General features: G+C 44.3%; 1 protein-coding gene across 6 annotated transcripts in view; it reads right to left on the reverse strand.

The window, feature by feature from the left end:
• The window catches only part of SAMD12 (sterile alpha motif domain containing 12), a 382934-nt gene that overhangs the window by 39712 nt on the left and 318920 nt on the right, over positions 1–24302 (reverse strand). For 3 of the 6 annotated variants that reach the window (XM_059395075.1, XM_059395071.1, XM_059395070.1), the window contains one exon: positions 6850–6967. The exons of 2 other annotated variants lie outside the window; for them this stretch is intronic. In XM_059395075.1, coding sequence (XP_059251058.1) covers positions 6879–6967 — 89 coding nt within the window. In that variant the 3' untranslated portion in view covers positions 6850–6878. Of the gene's footprint in view, positions 1–6849; positions 6968–10914; positions 11159–24302 lie in introns of those variants that run through there. One more of the 6 variants, XM_059395072.1, reaches the window with a different exon arrangement.

The following is a 24302-nucleotide window of genomic DNA, read 5'->3' on the forward strand; positions in this document are numbered from 1 at the left end:
TTAAAAGTCACTATTTAAAAAAAAAACAAAACAGAAAACTATTGGTAACTGTGTGTTCCTCTTGTTTTTTCTTCTGAGTCTTCCTTTTCCTCATTCCCTTCTCACCCTCCCTTCCAATATACCGGAGCTTCAAAGAAGAGAAGGAGCCAAGACTTTTCTCAAACTCTGACAGGGCTTTCGGTATTACCTTCTCTATTAAAGTTCTCTGTGGGCGGGATCTGAGCTGCCTGCATCTACGAATGGTTCAAACCCCATTTCTGCAAACATGAGCTTGAGCTTGTGCTTTCCCATCTGGAAGACGGGGGTAATAATTCTATCTCACAGGAGCACTATGAGTGACATGAGATCATGCTTTTGACATGTGGACCATGCTTAGCACATAGTAAAGGATCAGATACGCTAGCCAATATTGTCTCAAGCTTTGGCACCAGTTTCAGAAAGTTAATACTCCAGCCAGTTACGATTTTCCTCTTTTTTTTTTTTTTTTTTACATTTTGTTATAAAGTATACATACAATAAAATGTACCATCTTATATATATATATATATATATATATATATATATATATATATATATGCATGTATGTGTATGTATATATATATACATTTTTTTTAGGGAAGGATGACTTTATTCAAGGTTATCCGAATAGGATGGAGAGACCAGAAGGCAGTCTAAACTCAACTGCACTGAAACAAAAATGGGAGAGTTTTTACGAGCTAGAATGTCAGAGGAGCTGGGTATAGAATCATAGACCATTTTTGTTTGCAAATTGTCCTTACCCAAAGGAAGGAAAAGTATTTTCATGACAAGAGGTAGTTTTACAACTTGGAGTAATATGCCCAAGGGACCAAAGAAGTTAGCCTCCTACCTCTCCCAGAAAAGGAGATCAGGGATTAGGGGTCGGGGCACTATCTCCCTTGATTACATTTCAAAGGACTCACTCTAGGATCCTAGAAAGTGGGGTCTAAAATGTGGGGAGAGGTCTTTTAAAAGGATATGATTAACTATATCTTCAATGTGTAGGCCAGGGGCCTGAAGTACATTCACATTTAGTGTGGCCATCAATTATCCCACTTTGTGGGTAAGACCCATGAGACTGAATCAGACCTGCCCAAAGCTATACCGAGTCCTGGAGCCTGTATGTTCTACTCCATCAGAATTCCCCAGAGTTTGGAAGGATCTCTTCTTCCTCTCATGCAGGCTCAAGTTTTGCAATGAGTAGTGAAGTCAGGAATAAAATTACAGCATTCACTCAGTCAATCCATTTATTCTATAGACACTTACTGGGCGTCTACCTGTCACGGAAAGGATGCATGCAAGAAATCTGGCGAAGAGAATCTCAGTTATTCCTTACAACAGCCATATTGGTATTTGGTTGCTTTTATCTTTTAGTTTAATAAATGAGTCCATGGAGGGCCAGACAAGGTTGGTAACTTACCCAGGGCCACAAAGTAAGTAATAGAGATTGGATCCAATACCAGGGGCTCTAACTCCAACATACGATGATGAAGCTGGTGACAGGGCTTGTTAAGGTTTCCTAGGGATTTGTTTTTGCTTTGGTTTTTGTTTTGCTTTGAGTCATAACAACGTAATACCAATATGGCAGAGTATCTTTTTTGTTACCATGGGAAAGAGACACAGACTCCTCTGTGAATGAAGGTTACCAGAAAGCAAAAAGGAATTAAGTCTCATGTTCACAGACTGAGAACATTATTGAATTATTTTATGTCTTGGGGACAGGAGTGCTGATGATGGTGATGATAATGACGGTGTTGATGATGCGGAAAATGCTAGTTACTATCCACCATAGTTGATGAGAGTCTCCTACATACCAGGTTTGTGTAAGGTCCATTCATAGATGCTGGGAATACTTTACTAAGATAGATACACAAGATAGACAAAATACTATTCTCATCAGAGATTGTAATCTAATAAGCAATAGGATATGTTATCTTTTTTTTAAGATTTCATTTATTTATTTGACAGAGAGAAGACGGATGACAAAGGGAGCAGCAGGCAGAGGAGAGGGAGAAGCAGAAACCCCAGTGGGCAGGGAGCCTGATGTAGAACTCGATCCCAGAACCCTGGAATCATGACTTGAGCAGAAGGCAGCCACTTAACCAACTGAGCCACTTGATCCTTAAAACAACAAAGATGAAGAAATTCATCTTCAGACAGTTCCTTAAAAAAACATGAGATTAGAATGATGATAGTTCTAACGAAAACTACCCCTAAACTTCTGTTTTGAGCAACTCCTATGTGCTGGACAGTCTTCTTGGAACTTTACACACAAAGTATGTCATTCTGCAGATTACAGAACTCCAAGGAGCATCAGTTTCCCCACCACAAAAATGGGCACAAATGGGTCTGTCTTACACCGAAGACTTTCTATCTATATTCTCTTCTCTTAGGCTAAACTCTGGTTTCATTTTTTTTTTTTTTTTAAGATTTTTATTTATCTATCAGAGACGGCGGGGTGGGGGGGGTGGAGAGCGAGTACAGGCAGACAGAATGGCAAGCAGAGGCAGAGGGAGAAGCAGGCTCCCTGCTGAGCAAGGAGCCCAATGTGGGACTCAATCCCAGGACGCTGGGATCATGACCTGAGCCGAAGGCAGCTGCTTAACCAGCTGAGCCACCCAGGCGTCCCTCTGGTTTCATTTTCTATCCAGACCACTTGTTACTTCCAACCTGAGTTTAAATCCCAATAATCTTGCGCTAGAAAGCAAAAGGGGTTGCTTACTTTCTAGCACCTACCAGGTCTCTGTAGATGAGAACATCTTTTTTCCCCTCTTCTGCCCCTTACAAGGGAAAGCAGGGAATCCCAGGCAGACCACTGTGAATTGCCTCATGGGGGATGTGTGCAGAAGCTTGGTTTCTTTATCTTCTTCACTCTAACGTGCCCTTCATAGGGGCTGGGCTTTTTGCCTAAGGCATGGAGTGAATGAGGCCTGATCTTGGTCATTCTTCTGCAGGAGTCGGGGGTAGCTCCACTTCCCTAAATACACTGTGCAAGATGGTGTTAAAATCATACACTATTATTGCTACTTCAGCTTCCGCAGCACTTTCTCACAGGTTGTCTCAGTTGATCGCCATAGAAACCCTGAGGATATCTTTATTTTATGGAGGAGACTCAGGCAGCTCCCCAGAGAGGCCCACATGGAGAGGAACTGGGTGGACACTTTACTGGAACCTCATGAGCAATTCTGACCCAGACACGCCCAACCAAGCCACTCTGAAATTTGTAACCCTTGCAAGAAAGAATAACCTTTGTTTAAACAGTTAAATTTTGGGGGGGGGGGCAAATTGTTTTGCAGAAATAATGAATACAAAATTTGAGAGCACAGAAATTCGCCTTCAGACAGTTCTAGACCTGCACTCCAGTTCTGCCAGTTATTAGCTTTGAAACTTTGGGGGACTCAGTCCATTTCCCTAAGCCTTAATTTCTGCATCTGCAAAAGGGGGAGAGTAAAAGTACTGATGCCCACGGTTTGCCCCCCACCCAGAGTACATAAAATGATGCTCATTCAACATAGCGCTTGGCACATGGCAAGCGGTATTTGGAAGTCATTATTATTATTGCTATTATAATCTTTTGACCTCATTTTGGCAAATATTTGAAATACTCATTCTTCTTGAAGTACCTACATAAGATTTGCTTAGTTGGATTACAGAGAAGGAACCTTCTAATGAGGAAGACATGCTCAGAGAACCCCGGTTTGGCCTGCTATTGCCCGTGGTGCTGAAGGACATGCCAAGATTAAAAAAGCTCTAACCAAACAGCAGCCAACTGAACTTTCTTCTCCTTGTCCACAAAGTGCTGATGAACAGCATTTTGTAATGTAATTAAGATCGTCCTGAAGAATGAGTCCCCCATCACCCCCTCACTCCATCACCTTTCCCTTCACCCGCAGGAGCCCAGAGCTGGGCTTCCTCTTCCCCTACAAACAATCACCTGACCTCCAGCTCATCAGTCCCGTCCCTGGGACAGTATTCATTGATTGTAGGGGCCAGAGCCAACATTTCTCTTGAATCTGTCTTTGTATGGTCTGCACTGAGGTCAAAATGAACTACATACTCATTTTCTGGGACGACATTGTTTGACATGACAGTGATTAGAAACTCTTCCTGCTTCCATCCACGTACCCATGTTTATGCTCTTCTTGGCCCTAGGGCGCAGATCCTGTCTCTAAGTTGAGGGCAGGTGAGGAAGACAGATTCCCCTGAAAACCGTGATTCATCTGCAGTCACCGTCTTCGGAACAGGACTCAATGAGGCAACTTATTGCCCGCAACAGCGTTCAAAGAGATGAGTGACCCCCTTCCCACATGACACTTCTACCTTTTTTGAGAAGACCATGGAGCTCATTTCTTAGACCAAAATGACGGGTCAATCCAGATCTTTTAAAAACATATGTTCTGAGTGACGATCTCATCAGGCTGCCAATGACTGACTATCTCATGGAGAAGTTTAAGATGACTGTATTTTGTTGGAAACAATCCTAGCTCTTAATAAGCTTCACAGGAAGATTGCTCAGGGATAAGAGGTCTGACTGTTGATCTTGACTTGCTCACCAATTAGCTACGTGAACTTGGGTAGAAAACTCCATGTCTCCGAGTCAAATCAGTTTCCTTGTTCATGAAATGGAGAGGATAATCCCTGTTTCACCTAGTTTTCAGGGCTTTTAGAAAGATCAAATGGGATGATAGTAATAAAAGTACTCTGAAAATAAATTAAATGCCTTTCACTTATATAAACATTCCAGTTATAACAAGAAACTCTACAATAAATTAACTAGGTTTAACCAGCAACCTCCCACCCAACAGAAAATAATGACATTGGAAAGATATGTACCATATATATAAATCAAGCTCTAAGGATGAAAAAAAGATAAGAATTTATGTTTGGCAAAAAACACTACAGAGAGAAAGTTAACACAAAGACGACAGACTGTAAAAATATAAACAATGTCAAAAACCTTAAAGTAGGTATTATCATTTTTTTCTTAAAGATTTATTTATTTATTTGAGAAAGAGAGAGAACAAGAGGGAGAGAGAGTGTGTGTGCACAGGAGTGGGGGGGCAGAGGATAAGAGAAAGAACCTCAAGCAGACTCCCCACTAAGTGCGTAGCCCCACGTAGGGCTTCATCCCAAGACACGGAGATCATGACCTGAGCCAAAATCAAGAGTCAGATGCTTAACTTACTGAGGCACCCAGGCACCCCAAAGTATATTGTCTTAAATCTACAAGAAAGTCAGGCAAATAAATAGAACAAGAGGCAGGATCCTAAATAATCTAAGCCTTCAAACCGTCTAATCTTAGAATGGGGAAATCAAACTGGTTAAGAAGTATGGAAGGCTATGCTCAAATTCCTTGGTTATCAGAAAATGTGAGTTAAAAGAGCCAGATACTACTTTGCATCCATCAGATTGGCCAAAATTAGAAGTCAGGCTTATGACAACCACTCCCGAGGGAATCACACTGGTTCAGCCTCAGGAATCTGACTCCACTTGCTGATGTTAGACACAAAGGTACCTTATGACCCAGGAATCTCCATCCTTGGTCCAGAGCAGAAAAATTCTTCCCAAGTCTTTACATGAGGCAACCCAAGCCTATGTAGGGTTGTAGCTAAGTAAACTGTGACGGGATGCTAGGCAGCATTTAGGACTAGGGACTAGATGAAGATATAGCAACATGGAGAGATATCAAAAATAGTAGTGAATGGAAAAAAGAGAAACTAGGAGTTCTATAACAGAATCTCATTTGCATGGATTATAAACATTCACACAAAACAACAGTCTATATGCATAATACGTCAAACACACTGCAGTTTTTCCTTAAGTGGGAGGGGAGGTAGGATTAGAAATGAAATTTGGAAAAAGAAGGGAGAGGTAAACCCCACAAGAGTCCCTTGAAAGACCTGAAAACACTGTATGCCATGAACCAAGTAATATAGTTAAATAATATAAAAATTATATACCTAGGTGAACATATGCACCCGAAAGGTTAAAAGCATTGGCAACAAAATAATCACAGTGGTTACTTCTGTATACTTCTGGAATGGGGTTCAACTATTACTTTCTTCTTTTTGGTATCTGCATCTTCTACACTTTCCATAATAGACATATATTCCTTTCTTTTTTTTTTAAGTTTCTGTCTATATTCCAGTTAGATAAGATACACCATAATATTAGTTACAGGTGTACAATATAGGGATTCAACTCTCCATATAGATGAGCACACATGGTGCTCATCAGACAGGAGCACTCCTTAATCCCCCTCACCTGTTTAACCCAGCCTCCACCCACCTCCCCTCTGGTAACCATTGGTTTATTCTCTACAGTCAAGAGTCTGTTTCTTGGTTTGTATCCCTCTCTCTCTCTTTTTCCCTATGCTCACTTTTGTTTTGTTTCTTAAATTCCACATATAAGTGAAGCCATATGGTAGATCTTTCTCAGACTGACTTATTTCACTTAGCATAATACTCTAGTTCCAACCACGTCTTTGCAAATGGTAAGATTTTTTATGACTAATATTTCATTGTTTATTGACGTCCAATGGACATTTATGCTGTCTCCATAATTTGGCCACTGTAGATAATGTTGCTATAAACCTTGGGGTGCATGTGTCTTTTTGAATCAGTATTTTTGTATCCTTTGGGTAAATACCTAGTAGTGAAATTGCTGGATTGTAGGGTAGTTCTATTTTTTGACTTCTGAGGATACATTCTGTTTGTACAAAGGCAAGAGACTTAAGACTCCCTAAAGATAAGGAGGGTGCCTGGGGGGCTCGGTTGGTTGATTATGTGACTCTTGATCTTGGGCTTGTGTATTTGAGCCCCACGCTGGATGCAGAGATTACTTACAATTTTAAAAAGTTCTCACTTCTGGCTGTCCTCATGAAAATGGAGAGGGTGCAAAACTTCAAAGAGTTGAGATTCGGCAAGTATATTTACTAAAAGAAAGGATTCTGCAGGAAGAGAGAGAAAATGGCGCACTGGGGTAATGATTTTTTTTTTTTTTTTTGGTTCCCCCAAGAAACCCAAGTGTTGAAAAATGTTGTCTTAGTCTATGAGCTGCCAAGTCTTTTTTCCCTGTGAGAAGTCCACTGGCAAGGAACACATAAAATATCTGTCCTTCTCCTCTTCGGGTATCAAATAAAGCCACTGGCTTCTGTTTTGTAGTCACTAGAATTTTAGAACATTTGCAGTCCTTGCCATGGGATGGCTCCTTTTATATATTTTGCAGGAAAAAAAAATCTACTCACATTTATATATGAGATGAATATGTTATTAATAATGACTATTAATAGCTGACATTAGAATTCTTCTGAGGAAGGGAACAATCTTTGTTCAATAAAATTTTTTGATGGGCTCTACAGGGTATGAGATTAGTAGTCAAAACCACAAAAACGGATGATAAAACACCCTGAATGAGATTTTGTTTTGTTCCCAAAAGGAAAGTGGAGCAAACAGTGGGAAGAGATTATCTAGACAGGAACCAAAAGGAAGTAAGAAGCTCTGAAGGCATAACCAGGTAACAGCCCTGTGTGGGGTTCTAGAAACAGGATCTCTAATGATAAATGTGACATTGTCTGAGGTCGATAAAGAACTTCTCTTCCCTGCCACAGTTTTAAGTAAAGTTTAGTTTTGGCCCCAGGAGACGACACTGAGTTTAATATCGGGGAGACAGCATGTGTGGGAGCCAGAGCCTAGAGATGGAGAAACCCTGAGGATGCTTAAAGCTCCTCAGACTCCTGGGTGATGGACGTTCATGCCATCCTATCTATTTCTTCAGAGTGACCACAGCTGGCAAGCTCTTTTCTGTTTTTCCAGGACAACAAAACCAGGGCATGCCCACGTAGGCAGATGCCAGCCATTGGGGGAAGGGGGACTGGACGAATTCTCAAAGATTGGTAAGGAATCTCCAGTTCCCATGCATAGACATTGGGAGGACAGACCAAGCCTCAGTAATGATGAGCTTCCTCAACAGCCTGCATCATGTGAAAACTGGAAAGAATTATGGAGCTGAAGTTAGGTGTACCAGGACTGCACTCTGGATGGCACAGACAGAGGAGGAAAGCGCCATCGATTGACTGTGCACTGTCCCAGCCCCACTACACAGCTCATCTGATTTAACCTTTATTACAATCCTGGGAGGCGAGTATTATTATCCCCATTTTGCACAGGAGGGGGCTGAACTCAGGAAGATTGAATCACTTACCCAACATTGCACAGAGTTAAGAAGTGACGGCACCAGCATTTGACCCAGGCCTGTTTGCAAAGTCTAGTCTCTTTGTACTCTGCTATCCTCCTTCTTTTGAAGAAACAATCAGGAGGTATACAGCAGCTACCTTCAGGGAATATTCAATAAAAAAGGACCAGCTGACAAACCATTCTCTTTTGATATTTCCCTCATTTGGGGTGACATGTTTGTGCATTTATCACAGAATCTTCAACTTGTAAGGGAAACTTCTGAGAGCCTCTAAACAGGAAGGTCTTTTTGCAATTGGGATGGGGGTGGGTGTGGTTCAAGGCAGGGAACGCAAGACTATTGGGAGCCTAGTCTAATTGGAAATTACACTGAATGTTGCTGATGGCCTCCAAAGTATCCTCTCCCCTTACCCCTGCTTACAAGGACTTGAACTTCTCAGCCACAGAGTTCTGGCCAGTGAGCAGACTCCCACCTCTTTTGTACTCATGATCGGTTTAAGGATGGGCACCCGTCTTTTCACAGACTCAGTCGGTGAAACCTCAGAACTTTCATTGGCTGGGGAGGAGAACAGAAATTCTTCTCATCTGGATACCAGTGAGAAAACTTGGCAATCACTTTGATACCATAAAGGGCTAATCTGAGGTTAAAGCCAGGAAGACAGGGCCAAAAGAAATATATAAAAACGAGGCCCAGTGATTCTACAAATCTCTAGATCAAACTATACCTGAAGCCTGCTACCTCTTTTCATGTATGTGGACCAATATATTCTAGTTTGAGTTGGATTTTCTGTATCATGCAGCAAAAACACTATGATTTAAGGAAATATAAAAAGAGATCATTCCAATATCATAAGGTGAGCGCTACAATAAAAATATGAAGAGAGTGACATTGGATTTTAGAGGAGAGGCACTGACTCCAACTCTGGGATAGAAGGAAGCAGTTCTTTTTGAAAAAATATTAATTTATTTTATAGAAAGAGGGAGAGAGGGAGAGAGAGTACTAGCGGGTGGGGGGGGGCTGAGGGAGAGAAGGAGACTCCCCGCTGAGTGGGGAGCCCTACATGGGGCTCTATCTCATGACCCCGAGATCATGACCCAAGCCAAAATCAAGAGTTGATGTTCAACCAACTAAGCCACTCAGGCATCTCAAAGGAAGCATTTCAAAGGGAACGATGAAGGTAATTGATGATTTTAACTGAGCTTTGAAGGATGAACTAGAGTTAGGTGGGGAAGGAGTTTCAGGCAGAGGGAATCTCAGAAGCAAAGACACAAAAGCACGAACGGTATGATCTTTGCTGGGAACGTCAAAGTTTAGTCTTACTAGATGATAAAGTGCAATGCTTGGCTGGTTGGCACTGTGGCTGGACAGCAGTTTGGGTTTCACTCAGTGGGTGAAAAGGAGATAAGGTTTTAGGCAGGAGAGTGATGTCTTGATTTACATACAGCTGTAAGGTAGAGGATAACATTAGAAGAGATGGGGAGCTCCTTGGGGGGATGAACTCATTCATACTCACTCACGACACCAAACGGTACTAGGCACTCACTACAACGAATGACAAGGCACACAGACACAGTCCCTGCCCTTGCCAAGCTTACTGTTGGCTGAGATTCTTACAGAAGTTAAGGTAAGATGGTAAGTGGCCGACTGGGACAGTGTCTCTGCAGATAGATGGGGTAAGGGCATTTCAGCAGTGGATAACATGAAATTTATACACAGTAGGAACTATCTTTTCCTTACCTTACCCATTTAGAGCCTGACTCCAAATGAACCATTGTTTTCCTACACTGAAAGCCACTTCTGCTGGTAATACAGGGATTACACGGTATGATTTCCACAGTGACTATTTCAGTCTTTATTATTCTACATGGAATCCTGTTCTTACTCTTGGCTACTCTTGTATGGACATTGGCTCCAGCTATGGAGAGGCAAAAGGACCCTCAGCCCAGGTTCAGACTGATGGCCAACAGCACTGGGTTGGTGGCTTCATGAGGAGTGGGACTGAGAAGAATGTGAAGATTGCTCAGATTGATTTTTTTAGAAGATTTTACTTATTTATTTGAGAGAGAGAGAGCACGCGTGCACAAGAGAGCACAAGGGAGGGGAAGGGCAGAAGAAGAGGGAGAAGCAGACTCCCCAGTGAGTAGGGAGCCCAACTTGGGGCTTGATCCCAAAAGCCTGGGATCATGACCTGAGCCGAAGGCAGAAGCATAACCGACTGAGCCCCCCAGGTGCCCGTTAGTTAGGTGCTTCCGACTGATTTCTGATGTCTGCCGTGGGCGCAGGCAGATCTGATGGCAATCAGACTGCATAACGGCCAACCTGGTCTTAGCCCAGTGTCTGTTTTGACCGCTATCTGATAACACCATTAGTTAGTAGGTGACTTTGCTTTTTTAAACATCAGAAGATACACGCCTTTTTCTGAAATGTAAGCTCCACAAATGGAAGCCAATTAAAATATGATCAGTACCAACAGAAAGCCCCAGAAATCTCTTATTAAAACACCCTTTAAAGTTCTTAACATACGCTTCTCCTTAAAATACTCAACTCACTAAAACAAATCCATTGTAAGATAAATACAGCTATGAGCACCTCTTTATTCATGAGAATCTGTTCACGCTCAAGGACTATCCGTTGAATGGAACTGCTCTTATTGTCAAAATACTACTTGCATCGACAGTTATTTCATTTTATTAAAAAGGAATACACATATATATCCATACACACATATTTTTCTTCACCAGCAGTTTTCTATTCTCATAAATCATTTTAGAAGTCCTATAACAACAGCAACTCTGAAAATATTTTGTATTTTTGAAGGCAAGAAAGATCCTTCTAATGGCAGCTAGCTTCTTGCTAATAAAAGACACGCAGCCATTCCAGGATTTCTGGTGCTGTCCAGACGCTCACAGGCTCTCTTCACTCTTGCTGGAAGCAGCAGCTCCAGTCCCTGACAGAGATCACAGATGAAATGCGAACTTTAAATAGGATGATTTTTCAACCACACTGTGAACTTCTGATGGAGTCATGGGTGGAAGGGGTTTGAGGTCCAGCCTGCTGCTGGCCTCATCACTGACTGGGTGACCCAGAGCCTGTTAGCCAAAAGGCCATTCCGTTCTCCTGGTGTTGATGTGGGAGGCCTGAGGGAGGCTGCAGGAGAAGCTGGGCAGACCTCCCTGTGTCTCAGTTTAGGTGGCATGTCCAGCCTTTGGGGCAGGAGGGACAGCCAGTTAGGCTGAATGGGAATGGCCTCGATCCCACGGAGAGTGGTCTGGGTCGGGAGGCGGGGCACGCCGGGAGGCCCGCGCACCCTCTGAGCGTCCAGTCCCTGGTCCGTGCAGGAGGCTGGGGTAGGGGGGCATAGTGCAGAGCTGGAGGGCCCTGTTAGAGCCCTGGCTCATTAAACACCTGCTCATCACCTTAAGCCTGCTGTTTAAACTCCGAGTCTCACTTCCCTAACGTTTAGATTGGAAAGAATAAGAGGGTTACATAAGGATGAAGTAGAGTATTTTATATCAAGGACCTGGAACAACACGCATCACGCAGCGGGCGCACGATGCATGGGAACAACCTAGCTTGCTCAGTTCCCCTCGTGCCCCCCCAAATAGCCCAGGGCTTGAATGCTGGTCAGGCAAAACACTGAGAGCAAGTCAGTCAATCAACTGTCTTTCCTGCTAAGCTGGGCTCAGCTCTAGAGTCAAAGACCAGGTCTGTGCTCCCCAGCCCTGTGTTGTTTACTGAGAGTTACGGGGTCTCCTCTGTCTACTGCTCCCTGGATCTTACTACCCCCACCTTCTCTGCGAGCGCCAAAAACCTTTGCTTTTTGGGTTACTCCTGCTTTAGAAGTTCTATCCCCAACTACTTCTTTGGCGGAATGGAAATTTAGTCTTCAAACCTGTTCTGCACTGCCAGCCGCAGAATTAAAAGCAAGCACCTTCAATGGGGGAAATTAAGTGTATTTGATATACCTGTACATGTATAAAATTGGACCCAGCGTCCACTGCGTTTGCAGGCTCACATGAAATGCTTTTAGCTCTACTCGGCACCTAATACCTAATTCGAAACTCAAAAGGGGCCGACCTCAAAGACCTTGTCTTGTACTGATCCTGAGCAAGGTGATCATTAGCCATGAGCCGGCATCATTTTCTGTTAGAGTGTCTCCCCATGCACACAGTGTAATCGACAGCGGAGTCTTCCTTGGGGAACTAAATATTCAGTTGGCTGCATTTTCATTAAAGAGAGAGAGAGAGAGAGAGGAGGGGGAGAGATACTTCAATTATAAATATCTATATTTCATTTTACATTCTCCTTTCTGAAGTTTCTGAGCCGGGCTCTGCCTGGGCACTGCAGAGGGCGGACCCTGATGTCCGCGTGTGCATGTATCTTGGCTTTAAAGAAGAGGCTAAATGAAGATCTGTCCTCCACGTCTCTCCAAGTGCTGCCATTCAGCTCCTATGGAAACTGTAGTCCTGTTCCCCTCCCTACGTTGTGCATTCAGGGCACTCGTGCACCTGGTAAGAGGTAAAGACTAGAGAAGACGAACAGAGAGAGAGGGGCTGGGTCAGGGCGGTGGCTGCCCGGCGGTTTTGTGGATCCCTGGACGACCAGACCCGACCGTGGAGGCAGGGGAGCTCATGCAGAGAGGGGCTCAGGTCCGATCCCCTCCGGACACACATTAAAGCCTTCCTTCCTTTACGGTCCACAAAGGCTGGTGACTTGTCCAGGGTCATTTCCTTTGGGCCTGGGGGCTACTCCTTTATCTGGATTCGGGTCAGGTACCCTCCCTCCCCGTCCAGTTCCAGCACCCCTTCTGCTGCCTTGCTTGCTTTCTGGGCTCCTGCTCCTTTCTCCCCTCTGACTCTTCTCATTTCTCTTTCTCCTTCCCTCTCCTTTCTCTTACCCATTCTCTTTTCCTACTTCCTTTTCTCGGTTCCTCCCTTTTGCACAGTTTCTCTTCCCCCACACCATCCTGCCTCTCTTCCCTTCATCTAGCAAATACTGATCACCTCTTAAGGGCCAGCGACTGTACCAGGCACGGGCAACCCACGGGCGGCCCACGCTGTCCCCTCCTCCTACCGAGCTGGAGGCTGTGCCAAGCCTTCAGAGGTAAGACAAGTCCCACCCTTGGTCCTCTGTGGGACCCTGGCTGCTCTGCCAGTCTCCACCGCAGGCCTGGGCCTGTGGGACTTGCTACGGAATGTGGCCCTGGGGTGTGCAGACGGGGAGCACAGAGAAAGAAAGAGGAGCTCCATGGAATGAGAAGCTGAACCAAGTACAGGCACCTCCGGGCAGCCCTGATGGTGTGGGGTGGGGGAGGCTGGAAGTTCGTATCAGGGAGGTGGGAAAGCTGCCTTGGTCAATGCAGCTGCTTTGGCGAGAGGGGACGCCGGCTGGATATTTCTTTGTGAGCCAATCATAGAAACGCACATACACACAAACATAGCCAGTCTTTTGTGTGTGCTTGGGAATGGCTGCTATCTCCATGAGAAGCCTTGTGGAAGGGCACTGGGCTGTTAGCACTTCCTCTTCATGGGAGTGCAATCTCGGGTTAAGTCCCATGTGCTGGTTGATTTCGTAAGTCAACGTGGCTGGGTCACAGGACGCCCAGATGTTTGGTTCAACACCTTCTGGGTATGTCAGTGACGGTATGCCTGGATGAGATTTTCACATGTGAATCAGGAGGCTGAGTAAAAGAGACTGCCCTCCCCAGGGAGCACATTGCTCATCCAATCCATTTGAGTTGGGACATCAGTCTTTTCCTGCCTTCGGACTCCTGACTTGGCCTAGAACTTAGGCCACTGGATCTCTTGGGCTTCCAGCTTGCCTTCCCAGCTTTCATATTGTGTGAGTTGATTTCTTATAGTAAATCACCCCCCCTCCCCGCCACCTCCGCCACCGCTGCCGCCACCACCACCTCTGCTCCTATAGGTTCTATTCCTCTGGAAAACCCAGAATGACACATTAACTTATAAAACTCAGTTTTCTCAGTGCCAAAATGCGAATAATGACAAGACATATTTTGTACCACTTTTCTGCAAATGGTTCAGTAAATTATCTATGGTAAAATACGATAAAGTTCTATGCTATGTGTTCTTTTTTTAAACTCATAACTTTTATTTATTTATTTATTTATTTATTTATTTATTTATTTATTTATTAATTATTTCCTTTCAGCGTAACAGTATTCATTGTTTTTGCACCACACCCAGTGCCACATGCAATCCGTGCCCTCCCCAATACCCACCACCTGGTTCCCCTACCTCCCACCCTCCGCTATGTGTTCTTATTTTAAACTAAAATGCCCCATTTTCTTCTTGTACTTATGAGGCGATCCCATATAGTCTTTGTATCTCATGGCCTAGCAGGTTGTCTTGCACATAGTAGGTCCCCAGTTTGCCTTGGGACTCATAACTGGTGACAGCAGGAACTGGGGATGTTTATGTTCCTGCGGCTGAGATGTGTGCTCAGAGTGGGGATACATTTTCCAAGCCCCACATAATCTCTGAGGTCTCGCATGTGTTCAGTTAATTGAATTAACAAATGAATTAACCAACTCATCTATTTGTCAACCAAGGCCAGGCCCCAGAAGAGGAAGATAATCTGACCTATGGATAGGACACTAACAGGAAATAGAGAGGTATATTATGTGAAATCAGACCCACTATTCTTAACTTTTTTTTTTTTTAAAGATTTTACTTATTTATTTGACAGACAGAGATCACAAGTAGGCAGAGAAGCAGGCAGAGAGAGAGGGAGGAAGCAGGCTCCCTGCTGAGCAGAGAGCCCGATGTGGGGCTCGATCCCAGGACCCTGAGATCATGACCTGAGCCAAAGGCACCCCCCAGGCACCCTCCACTATTCTTAATTCTAAAACATTTATCGCGTACCTGCTGTGCACCAAGAAGACAATACCCAGAATGGAAAATACAACTGTTGGGCTTACAGTTTATAACTGTCCCCTCTATTAAAAAGTTCTTACATTTCAATCTCATTGAAAGGTTTCCATTGTATCAAAGAAAACTGTCTCACTTTCTAGAAATAGGTGAAGTTGAAATGATAATGACAACCACCACCATGACAATCATAAAGCTAAAACCCTAGTCTCTTGCCAGTCAAAGAGATTCCATCTATGTGAAAATCGGCCACATCTGTTGTGGGCAAAAGATAAAAAATGTAGAGGAGGCTGGTGGGAGCAGGGGCCAGAAACCACTCGTTTCAGAATATAACAGGTTTTGAAAAATCATTCCCATCAACCGCCTGTATGTCAAGTATTAGGTTGCATCGAATGCCTGTACTCTGGGGTCTTTCAGGCCGGGGCTGCCAGGAAGGTGAACCACAGGTACAGAAATGGTGGTGACGTAACATCCCGCCAACAGCCTTTATCAGTGCTGCAGCCTCCTTGCTGGAAACAGGAAAGTTCCAGAGATGATGATTCATGCCACATAGAAGGAGACAGTGAGCTATGTTGGGAGGGATTTAAGAAATATCCCCTATGTCATCATTGGTCTTGCCACACCAGGCTCTTTGGAGACAATAATTAATAACACGTATCTAAATTGTTTCCATTCCTTCTGTCCTGGGGGCCTTGCTCCTTCCTCCTACACAACTGCCACCCTCAACCCACCGCTTTGCTTCCCATCACAAATGAGTCACGAGAGTCCCTCTGCTTCCTACCTGATCACACCACGTGACGAGCCTTTCGAACACACCAGGGCCCAGGGCATGTGGGTGCCGTTCCTCAAACTTTCCACCACACAGCTCGGAACTTGTCTACTTAGTCTCCTTGGCCTGTGTTTTTCTGTCTTTCGAGGGCCCTTCTCTGAGATTTGCCCCTTGTTCCTCTCCCAGACTGATTTCAGAGGCTGTAACCGACAATTCTGGTGTTAGTTTCCCCCTTGCTCATCTCCTCCTTCAAAATGATGCCTCCCACTGAGGGTCTTAAAGATCAGGTATTTCTATTCCTTCCCTCTGGTTTCTCATATTTTCCCTGCAGTGACTTCCCCAAAGGTTCTCTCAATCCTAAGGATCACAATGGGCCCCAGTTTTATTGAGTTGATGCTTTTGTAATCTTGATACCTGCTCAAACTTTGGGAAGAGTCACCTTCAAATTGATCGCTTAAGCTGCATCATCGTGATGAAACCTGTACGAAAGGAGGAGCAAACCGGAGGCGGGAAGATCAAATACACCTGAATCTAGAATGAGCCAGGTGTGTGCCTTCTTTACTTCTTGTCTTTAAAAAATACACTTTGTGTTCCGTTCCCATGATAGGAAGACATTTTAGATTAGGAATAAACAAACACATACATAAATAAAAGGAAGGGACCGTAAATCCTGGAGATAGCTCTTGTTGATGTTTTGATATCTATTCTTTCAGAATTTTTCTGGGTTTAGTGGCTATAGGATACATAAGTAAATAGGTAATTATATACATATACGTATACACACGTATTTACTTACTATACAGAGAACTTAGTCTTTATAACTAGTGCAAACATATGTGGTTAGCCTACAAGTTACAAATGGGCTATGTGTTGACAATGTTTTACATTTACTATGAGAAGACTTTTCTTTTCTTTTTTTTTCCCTCATTGAAACAGGCCTCTTCCTGGTGGTTAGTTTCCTAGACCAGAACTCAAAAACTAATTTAACCTATGCAGGATAAGAAGAACTTCATGTAGTAGAAAATGGACAAAACAGAATCAGAAAACCCCTTTTCCAGTTTTAGTTCTCCCATTCCCAAATAAAGCCCTACTACACGTCAAGTTTCAACCCGAAGCAGGTTAAGGCTAACATGGACAAAGCCCTCATCAGTCCTTCTTCAAAATAAAGATAATAATACACATCTCAAAGGCTTGGAGAGATTCTCTTAAATCACAGATGGGAAAATGGTGAGCACCTAGCAAGGACTCTACGTGATTATGAATTGGACAGCAGGATCTCTTTAAGATCTCTGCATCTCTTTTGAGCCACAGACTCATTGTTCAAGTTTTTTTTTTTTTTTTTAAATTTTTGTAAATTTAAGGATACTTTGGATTCGAGCAGATCACAAGAATTCAACCCAGAATTTATCAGCTGCTCTGCTCCCACCTTGGCCTACGCATCGGCCCTCATCCCTCATTTCCGGATAGTTTACTACGCGCCCTGCCTCATCTGAACTCACCTCACACCACTCCCCTGTCTGCTCCCACTCTAGACACACTGGCCTCAAGAAACTGCCGCAGGTTCTGTGTAATCATCTCCTCAGAAAAGGCACTCAGAACCACTAACTGCTGCTCTTTCTTGTGAACGTAGACAAAACAAAGCTAAGTTTCTGCCATGTTCCAAAGTCACTCCATGTAGTCCCCCCTCCCCCCAAGCTCTATAGTCTCTGGGGAGGCTAAATGCCACAGAAGCAATATCTTTCACCCACAGCCGCCCATGATTTAATCAGGCCCCTTCTGCCAGAAAGATGGGCAAAAGTCACCATAATGAAAAGAGCCATTAACCCAGCCCAATTAACCAGTGACCTATCTGAAATGTCGAGACTGCAGAACCCAAGGCAAATAGAGAGATGTTTTCATTGCCTTTTTGAAAATACAAATAGATGGTTACTCTGTTGTAAGATTTGTATTTTGAGGACTGGCCATTTTCCTGACTTCGGCCTGGTCGGATTGTTTGGATGGCTTCAGCGGAACTCCTTACAGAAGTGACGGATAAAATCTGAAAGTCACAGCATCCCTGGGTTCATTCCTTCAGGAGACGAGATACACTGGGGTTAGCATGGACCCCGGGACAAGCTCTGAGGGTGATCTCATTATCAGCATGATCTCAGGTTTCATATTCTCCGGTGGAAACTGGGCAGTTTTGGCCTCCTTTCTCAAGGGTCTGGCTGGTCCAGAATCACCATCTGGAAACCTGTCACCCCTGGGGACTGTTAAGACCAGTCATGACCTTGAGAAAATGTAGCAAGTCGAACGTCATTCCTCCGGCGGTGTTTAGAGTCCTACTGGACACTGATCGCTTTCTCGTGATGCACAGAACCGTTCTGAACCGGGATGCTTTCCTCAGACCTTGCATAGCACTCGGGTAAAAGTTCTCCCACAGGTTGCTTTATGCTGGTGTGACGGATCACTCCGTGCTATAGGAGACAGAAATAGCCTAACAACATGGACGAGTGAGCTGTCAGAGACCCCTGAGATGCTACCCGCTGGTGTCAGGCAGACACGGAGAGTCTTAACCTCCCCTCGCGCCCAGTGAAAAACATGAGCACTGGCAAAGGAGGAAATCAAGGGAGGCGGACTGGTGCTGCGAGGCGGACTGGTGCTGCGAGCCAGAACCCGCGGCCATCCCCAATCAGTGCTCTTTAAAGAGAGCTGTGGCAGAAGAGGAAACACGCTGACATTCAGTCATTTTATTTTCCTGTCTCTGGGCCTATTAGGGCTCCCTCTTTATCTGTGACATGAAAGATTAGCCTGTGCTTTTGCGACAAACCGCTTGCCTCATCTGGAGTTTTGAAGTCCTTATCTTTGGCTTGCCACACCTCACAGGAGTTTTTTTTTCCCCACAGACAACTGGAAAGTGGGGTTCTGTTCTTGTTCCTCACGGATGGGGTTCCTCCCACAAACATGGCCTACTGTGTGCTCAGGACCACCCCACTAAACCAGGGCTCAGACCCTAGACTTATTTTGTTTCAGGTATCACCGATGTCTTATCGAGTACGCGATACCAGGCTCTGTGCGGCCTCGTAGACAACCGAATGATGTACTGCCCTCCCTATAATTTCTAGACGGAAGCAGGAGTGAGGAAGGTGGTGGGAAAAATCCAAGACTCATTGTTCTTCGAAATGTTGCTTTGCAATTGGCGGGCAGGTTTCAACTGTTATCAGACACCCACCCCCTCTTAGTTCATCCGAAATCGAGGCTATGGGAAAGCTGATGTTCCTAACATCCTCCAGTCATATTCTAATAAGCAGGATGACACCAGGCTTACCTGGCAGACGTCCCTGACGGCAGAGGAGCTGGGAAGTGAGAACAGGAAGGCCTCTGCAAGGCTCCCACGGACCAAGTCCATCTGGCAGGCTCCTGCACACCCTAACTCAGGGACTGTTGATTCTCATTTTAGATGCGTTCTAAGAAAGCTGGCTAACTGCTTTTTAAATCCTGAGCAGATTAGAAATAGCAAATTCGTACACTTCAATGCTTACGGGAAAATGACAGCTGTCAGCCTCACAGGGAGAGAGGGAGGGAAGAGAAAAATGCATGAAATGCAGGCACGAGGAACGACACGACACTGCAGACCAGGGGCGTGAGCAAATACTGCTAAGCCATTTTAAAGATTCTATGATGGTTGCAGCCAGTATTCTCCTGTAGTGACTCAGGAGCCTGTGTTTAACGGGTAAGGATGTGACCAACATATTTTAGAAAGATTTCCATCTAGAATGGGTAAGGAAAAGGAATGTTCAAGGCAGTGGTTCGCAACCAGGGAACAATTTTGCCCTCTAGGGGACATCAGGACGTCTGGAGACATTTTTGGTTATCACAACCAGTCGTTGGGGTGGAATCGGGGGTGTGGGCACCGATGGCTGATGGGCAGAAGCCAGGGCTGTTGCAAAAATATCTTTAAATGCATAGGACAGCTTCCCACCCCCCAGGTATTCTGGGCCCAAATGCAGATAGAGCTGAGAATGAGAAACCCTTGTTAATGGAACATCACTGCATTATTTGAAAAATTCACTTATGTGGGAGGAGGAGGCATCACTGCGTCTTACCTGTCAAGTTCTTTATACCTGTCAAGGCACCTTTGATCTGTTTGATCTCCACAATAATCTCACGATTATTGTGAGATTATCGTGCAGTGAGCACGATTTTCACTTTCCAGACTGGGTGGCTGAGATGCGGAGGGTGAAACAGTGTTTCCAGCAAAGAACAGCCGTCCTGACTCCTCATCCTGCCCCACAAAACTGCTGCTCTTTAGATCTACTTATTTCCAGGACCAAAAGGGGAAGACTCAAAATAGTACTCCCTGTTAATCAATATCAAATTTAATTGTAATAAATTAAAATGCAGTCTTGGGACTCAGGTTCACTTGTTCCTTTATTTTCCAAAGAGCTCTCGAGCACGGGCCGTGTGCCAAGTGCTGTCCCTGGCGCGGCTCGCACAGAGACGCCTGCCCTCAAACAGCCTGCTGGGCACGAGAATCACCTGTTGCAGGGATTCGGGGCCATGTTCTCCACCCGTGCAAACAAAGCCTTGCAGAATCCCAAATCTTTCCCTGGGTCCCATATACCTCACGCTGGAGTCACACCTGATTTCTAGGCAGGCTTTGCATATTTGGGTGATTTATAGATTGGCCTTTTCCTCTGCCCCTTGTGCTAGTCCTCCTTCCTCTGTCATCTGGCGAACTTGGACTCGTTTTTTTTTGAGATCCAGACTGAATGTTCCCTAGGACCAGAGCTGGTAGCTTTGTCATCTGCGCTCTCTTATTATTCTGTAAATAGCATACCATGTTAATTATTATGGGTATTAAATTTATCCACTTGTGCCTTCTACCGTTACACTGAGTCTCTCGAAGGAGGTCCCGTTGTGCTGATTTTCCCCTCTGCCCTTTCCAGATCCTTCTCCACTCTGGTCTGTGCTTGGGGAGGCTGACCTCTGTGAAACACACAAGGGCGCTCTCTTCCCCTCTGGTGGGGGTGGGGGTGGGGGGCTTAATCCTCTTTAGCTGCCTCCAGAGCAGGCCATTCTGGATTGCCTAGATCTCACTGCATGAGGCCTATGCGTGCCCTAGAGGTGGCCGTTGCCTACCAGCCTCTCTCCAGGCTCCAGGCTTTACTCCTTCTTCCCCTTGATCATTGAGACCAAGGGGCGGTCACGGCTCCCCACTGTCAGGATGGCTGGGGTACAGCACCATCCTCTGTGACTTTATCTAAACCCAGTCCATACATTCACAATGAGCTCCTTTTGAAAACACTCTTAAAATTACAGAATTTAACCAAGCCACTTCTCTCCTTTTACAATAAGTTTCCTCATTTTAACATCCCAGTACCTAACAATATACCTGGCCCACGGAAGATGTTCAACAAATGTTTGCTAAAAATGCAAATGCACGAATACAGATGTTACCAAAAAATTTTTTTACCGTCACTCTTAGAATTTTTCATTTGTCAAAAGAGCTCCTCTCATCAAAGGCTTCGATTTCCTCAGAAGTAGCGAATTACATTTTTGAACTCAACTAGACATAGTACCACTTATTAGCATTGCTGTTCTTTGTCATTTTCAACTTTCAGAAAACAGAAAGACGGTGACGTCTGTGTTTCCCCTAGAGCATCTAACAATTCTCCTTCTGAGCTCTTCATTACGAACCTCAAACACAAAACAAAATCAAAGCACGAAACTCCTGTCCTAACCAAGCCCCGGTCAGAAGACTTCCACCTCTGAGGATACACATAATGACAGTTGGGTAGACAAGAAAGGAAAAAAAAAAAAAAATCCAACAAGCCTCTCACATTTCAGCAAAAGTTTTCACCCAAAGCAAATATGACACATTAAATGAGCATCAGCGTCAAAGACCTTCTTTTGGAGCCTCGTTGGTAGCTGTGTTTTCTAAGTTAGCAAATGCCTGCTGTTAATGTGAAAATTGGTTTCAACTTAATTTGGCAACCAAGAAAACACATTATTTTTTTTGTAGCTATTACGGTCCATAGTTAGCACTTTCCCATGCTGTCAGTGACTTGTAGAGTTAATAGTAATTATAGCTACTGACCATTTCTGAAGTTTTGGCAATAGATGATGGGTTCTGTGCTAGAAACTTCGGGAAGGTGATCTTCACGACAATACTCCAAAGTGGGTACCATCCTGCTGCTCTACAGGGGACCCAGCTAAGCCAGGGGAAGGCCACTTGCAGAGGTGGGGTTTTAAGCCACCTCTGCTGACTCAGAAGCCAGAATTTGGACACTGCCCTTTCCTGATTGGGAGCTGCTCACCCAGAGTATGAAAGAGAGACACACAGACCCAAGGGGACCTTGGATTTTCAGTCCACTATATACCAGTCCTTTTGGTGTGGAGTGTTTAACTTTCATTTCAATCTGTCCAAGAAGACCAAATCACTTAGTTCTGAGAGTTCTGAGAGAGTGGTAGGAATGATGCTAAGGAAGAAGGGAAAGAGAAAAAAAATTTACAATGACTGAGAGAGAGAGAGAAAAAAAAGAATTTTTAAAAAGCAGGTTCACAAATTTCCAAAGGTAAAGTGATTTCCACCCGGTGACAAACACCATTTTTATTTCTGTTAAGAGAGAAGAGCTAGAGAGAGAGACGGAGAAAGCTCAAGGCTCATGCTCACTTGACTGTCTCTTTAAATGTTTCCCAGCACCTAATATATTACAAAGAAACTACAATGCAGAGCAGATGGAACCACATAAAGCAGATGCAGATCTGAAGCCTACATAGAGACGAACAATTCTTCAGTTAACAACAAGAGAATGAGGTGGCGGCACCGATAACATGGAAAGGGAGCAGCGTACACTGGAGAGAAGCTGCGGGGAAACACACACATTATCACAATGGAACAGTGCAAAAAAGATGATTTCATGGCATTCGAAATGACATCCCCTTATGTCTTCCTGGGGTACAACACAGGCTTGTACGCTCAGGAGGAAATCTGAACAACTGAAGGCCACGGGCAGGTGATAATGATTAGAAACGCACAACCCAGGGTTTCAATGGACTTCTAGCAGAGAGCTCAGCTACTGCGAGCATTTTCTATAGTGCGGGGGGTGGGCTGGGCAGTAATCTTAACCGTGGGGTAGATACAGAAGAGATGCTCTTTCTCCCAAGGGTTAAATTTAAGGAGTCTTATTTTTATAATTCTAACACTTTTACTTTACAGACCTTTCCAAACATACACAAAAGTAGCGAGAATAGTATTTTGAAACCACACTGCGATCACCACTCTGTTTCCACAACCGTCGCCGTCTGCCACTCTTGTTTCATTTTTTTACTCCCTCTCTACTTATTTTTCTTGGTAATTTTACTTTATTTTATTTTTATTTTTTATTTTTTAAAGATTTTATTCATTTATTTGACAGACAGAGATCACAAGTAGGCAGAGATAGAGAGGGGGAAGCAGGCTCCCCGCCGAGCAGAGAGCCTGATGTGGGGTCCGATCCCAGGACTCTAGGACCATGACCTGAGTTGAAGGCAGAGGCTTTAACCCACTGAACCATCCAGGTGCCGCTTTCTTGGTCATTTTAAACCGGTCTGGATGAAATGCTTTGTCTTAGTTTCCCTGTTTGTAAAATGTACCTACTTCCTCTAGTTGATGTTGGGGAGAAAGGCTGTAAGATGTTCAGCAGGAAATTCTGCAAAAGGAAATACTCAAAATGCTCATCTTAATTCTTATATATGGACATGATGGCACAGGGTATGAAAGATGAGACTTTCATTGTCAAGTGTGGGGACAAAACAGGGAAGGACTATTAGATGCTTTTATGTTCTGACATTGTTTCAAGCATTGGCTCGTGGGAAGTGTGAAACTCTTCAGACACACGTTTAAGCAAAGTAACGGAATTCCGTTCCAAGGTGCATAGGCCTGGAGCTCAAAAAAAAAAAAAAAAAAAAAAAAAAAAAAAAATCCACGGGTTTTAGGGCTGGCTTTTTAGTTGTAGTATTGTAGTATTGTCCCAAATGCCACCAAAAGATGAGGGGAAATGGCTGCTAGCTTAGAGGAAGTTGACTTCTATGTTGAAGCCAGAGAGGAAGCCCTTCACGAGAAAGACCCCAGGAAAGAGAAAGAGAAGCACATGTGAGAATATTCCAGAAGGATCTTCCGTGTAAATGCTTAGGAGATGCCGAGTAGCGGGTCCTGCCCAGAGGCAGTGCGGCACAGGGGAGAGCAGTAGGCCCAGCCCGAGAGGCGGTGGGAAAGGAGAGGGTATGCTCCGTCAAGGCGCTGACAGCCAACGCATAAACACTCCTTAAAAGTCTTGCATGAAATGGAAACACATGGACCCCTCCTCTCCTAAACCCCAAGAAGATGGTTTTAATCATGTAATTTGAAACTTCCTTTACTTTGTGAAAGCTAAAGCTAGATTCCGTGGCAGTGGAAATAGTGCCGCATT

This window comes from Mustela nigripes, chromosome 3 (genome assembly GCF_022355385.1).
Source record: "Mustela nigripes isolate SB6536 chromosome 3, MUSNIG.SB6536, whole genome shotgun sequence".
NCBI classification, from domain to species: Eukaryota; Metazoa; Chordata; class Mammalia; order Carnivora; family Mustelidae; genus Mustela; species Mustela nigripes.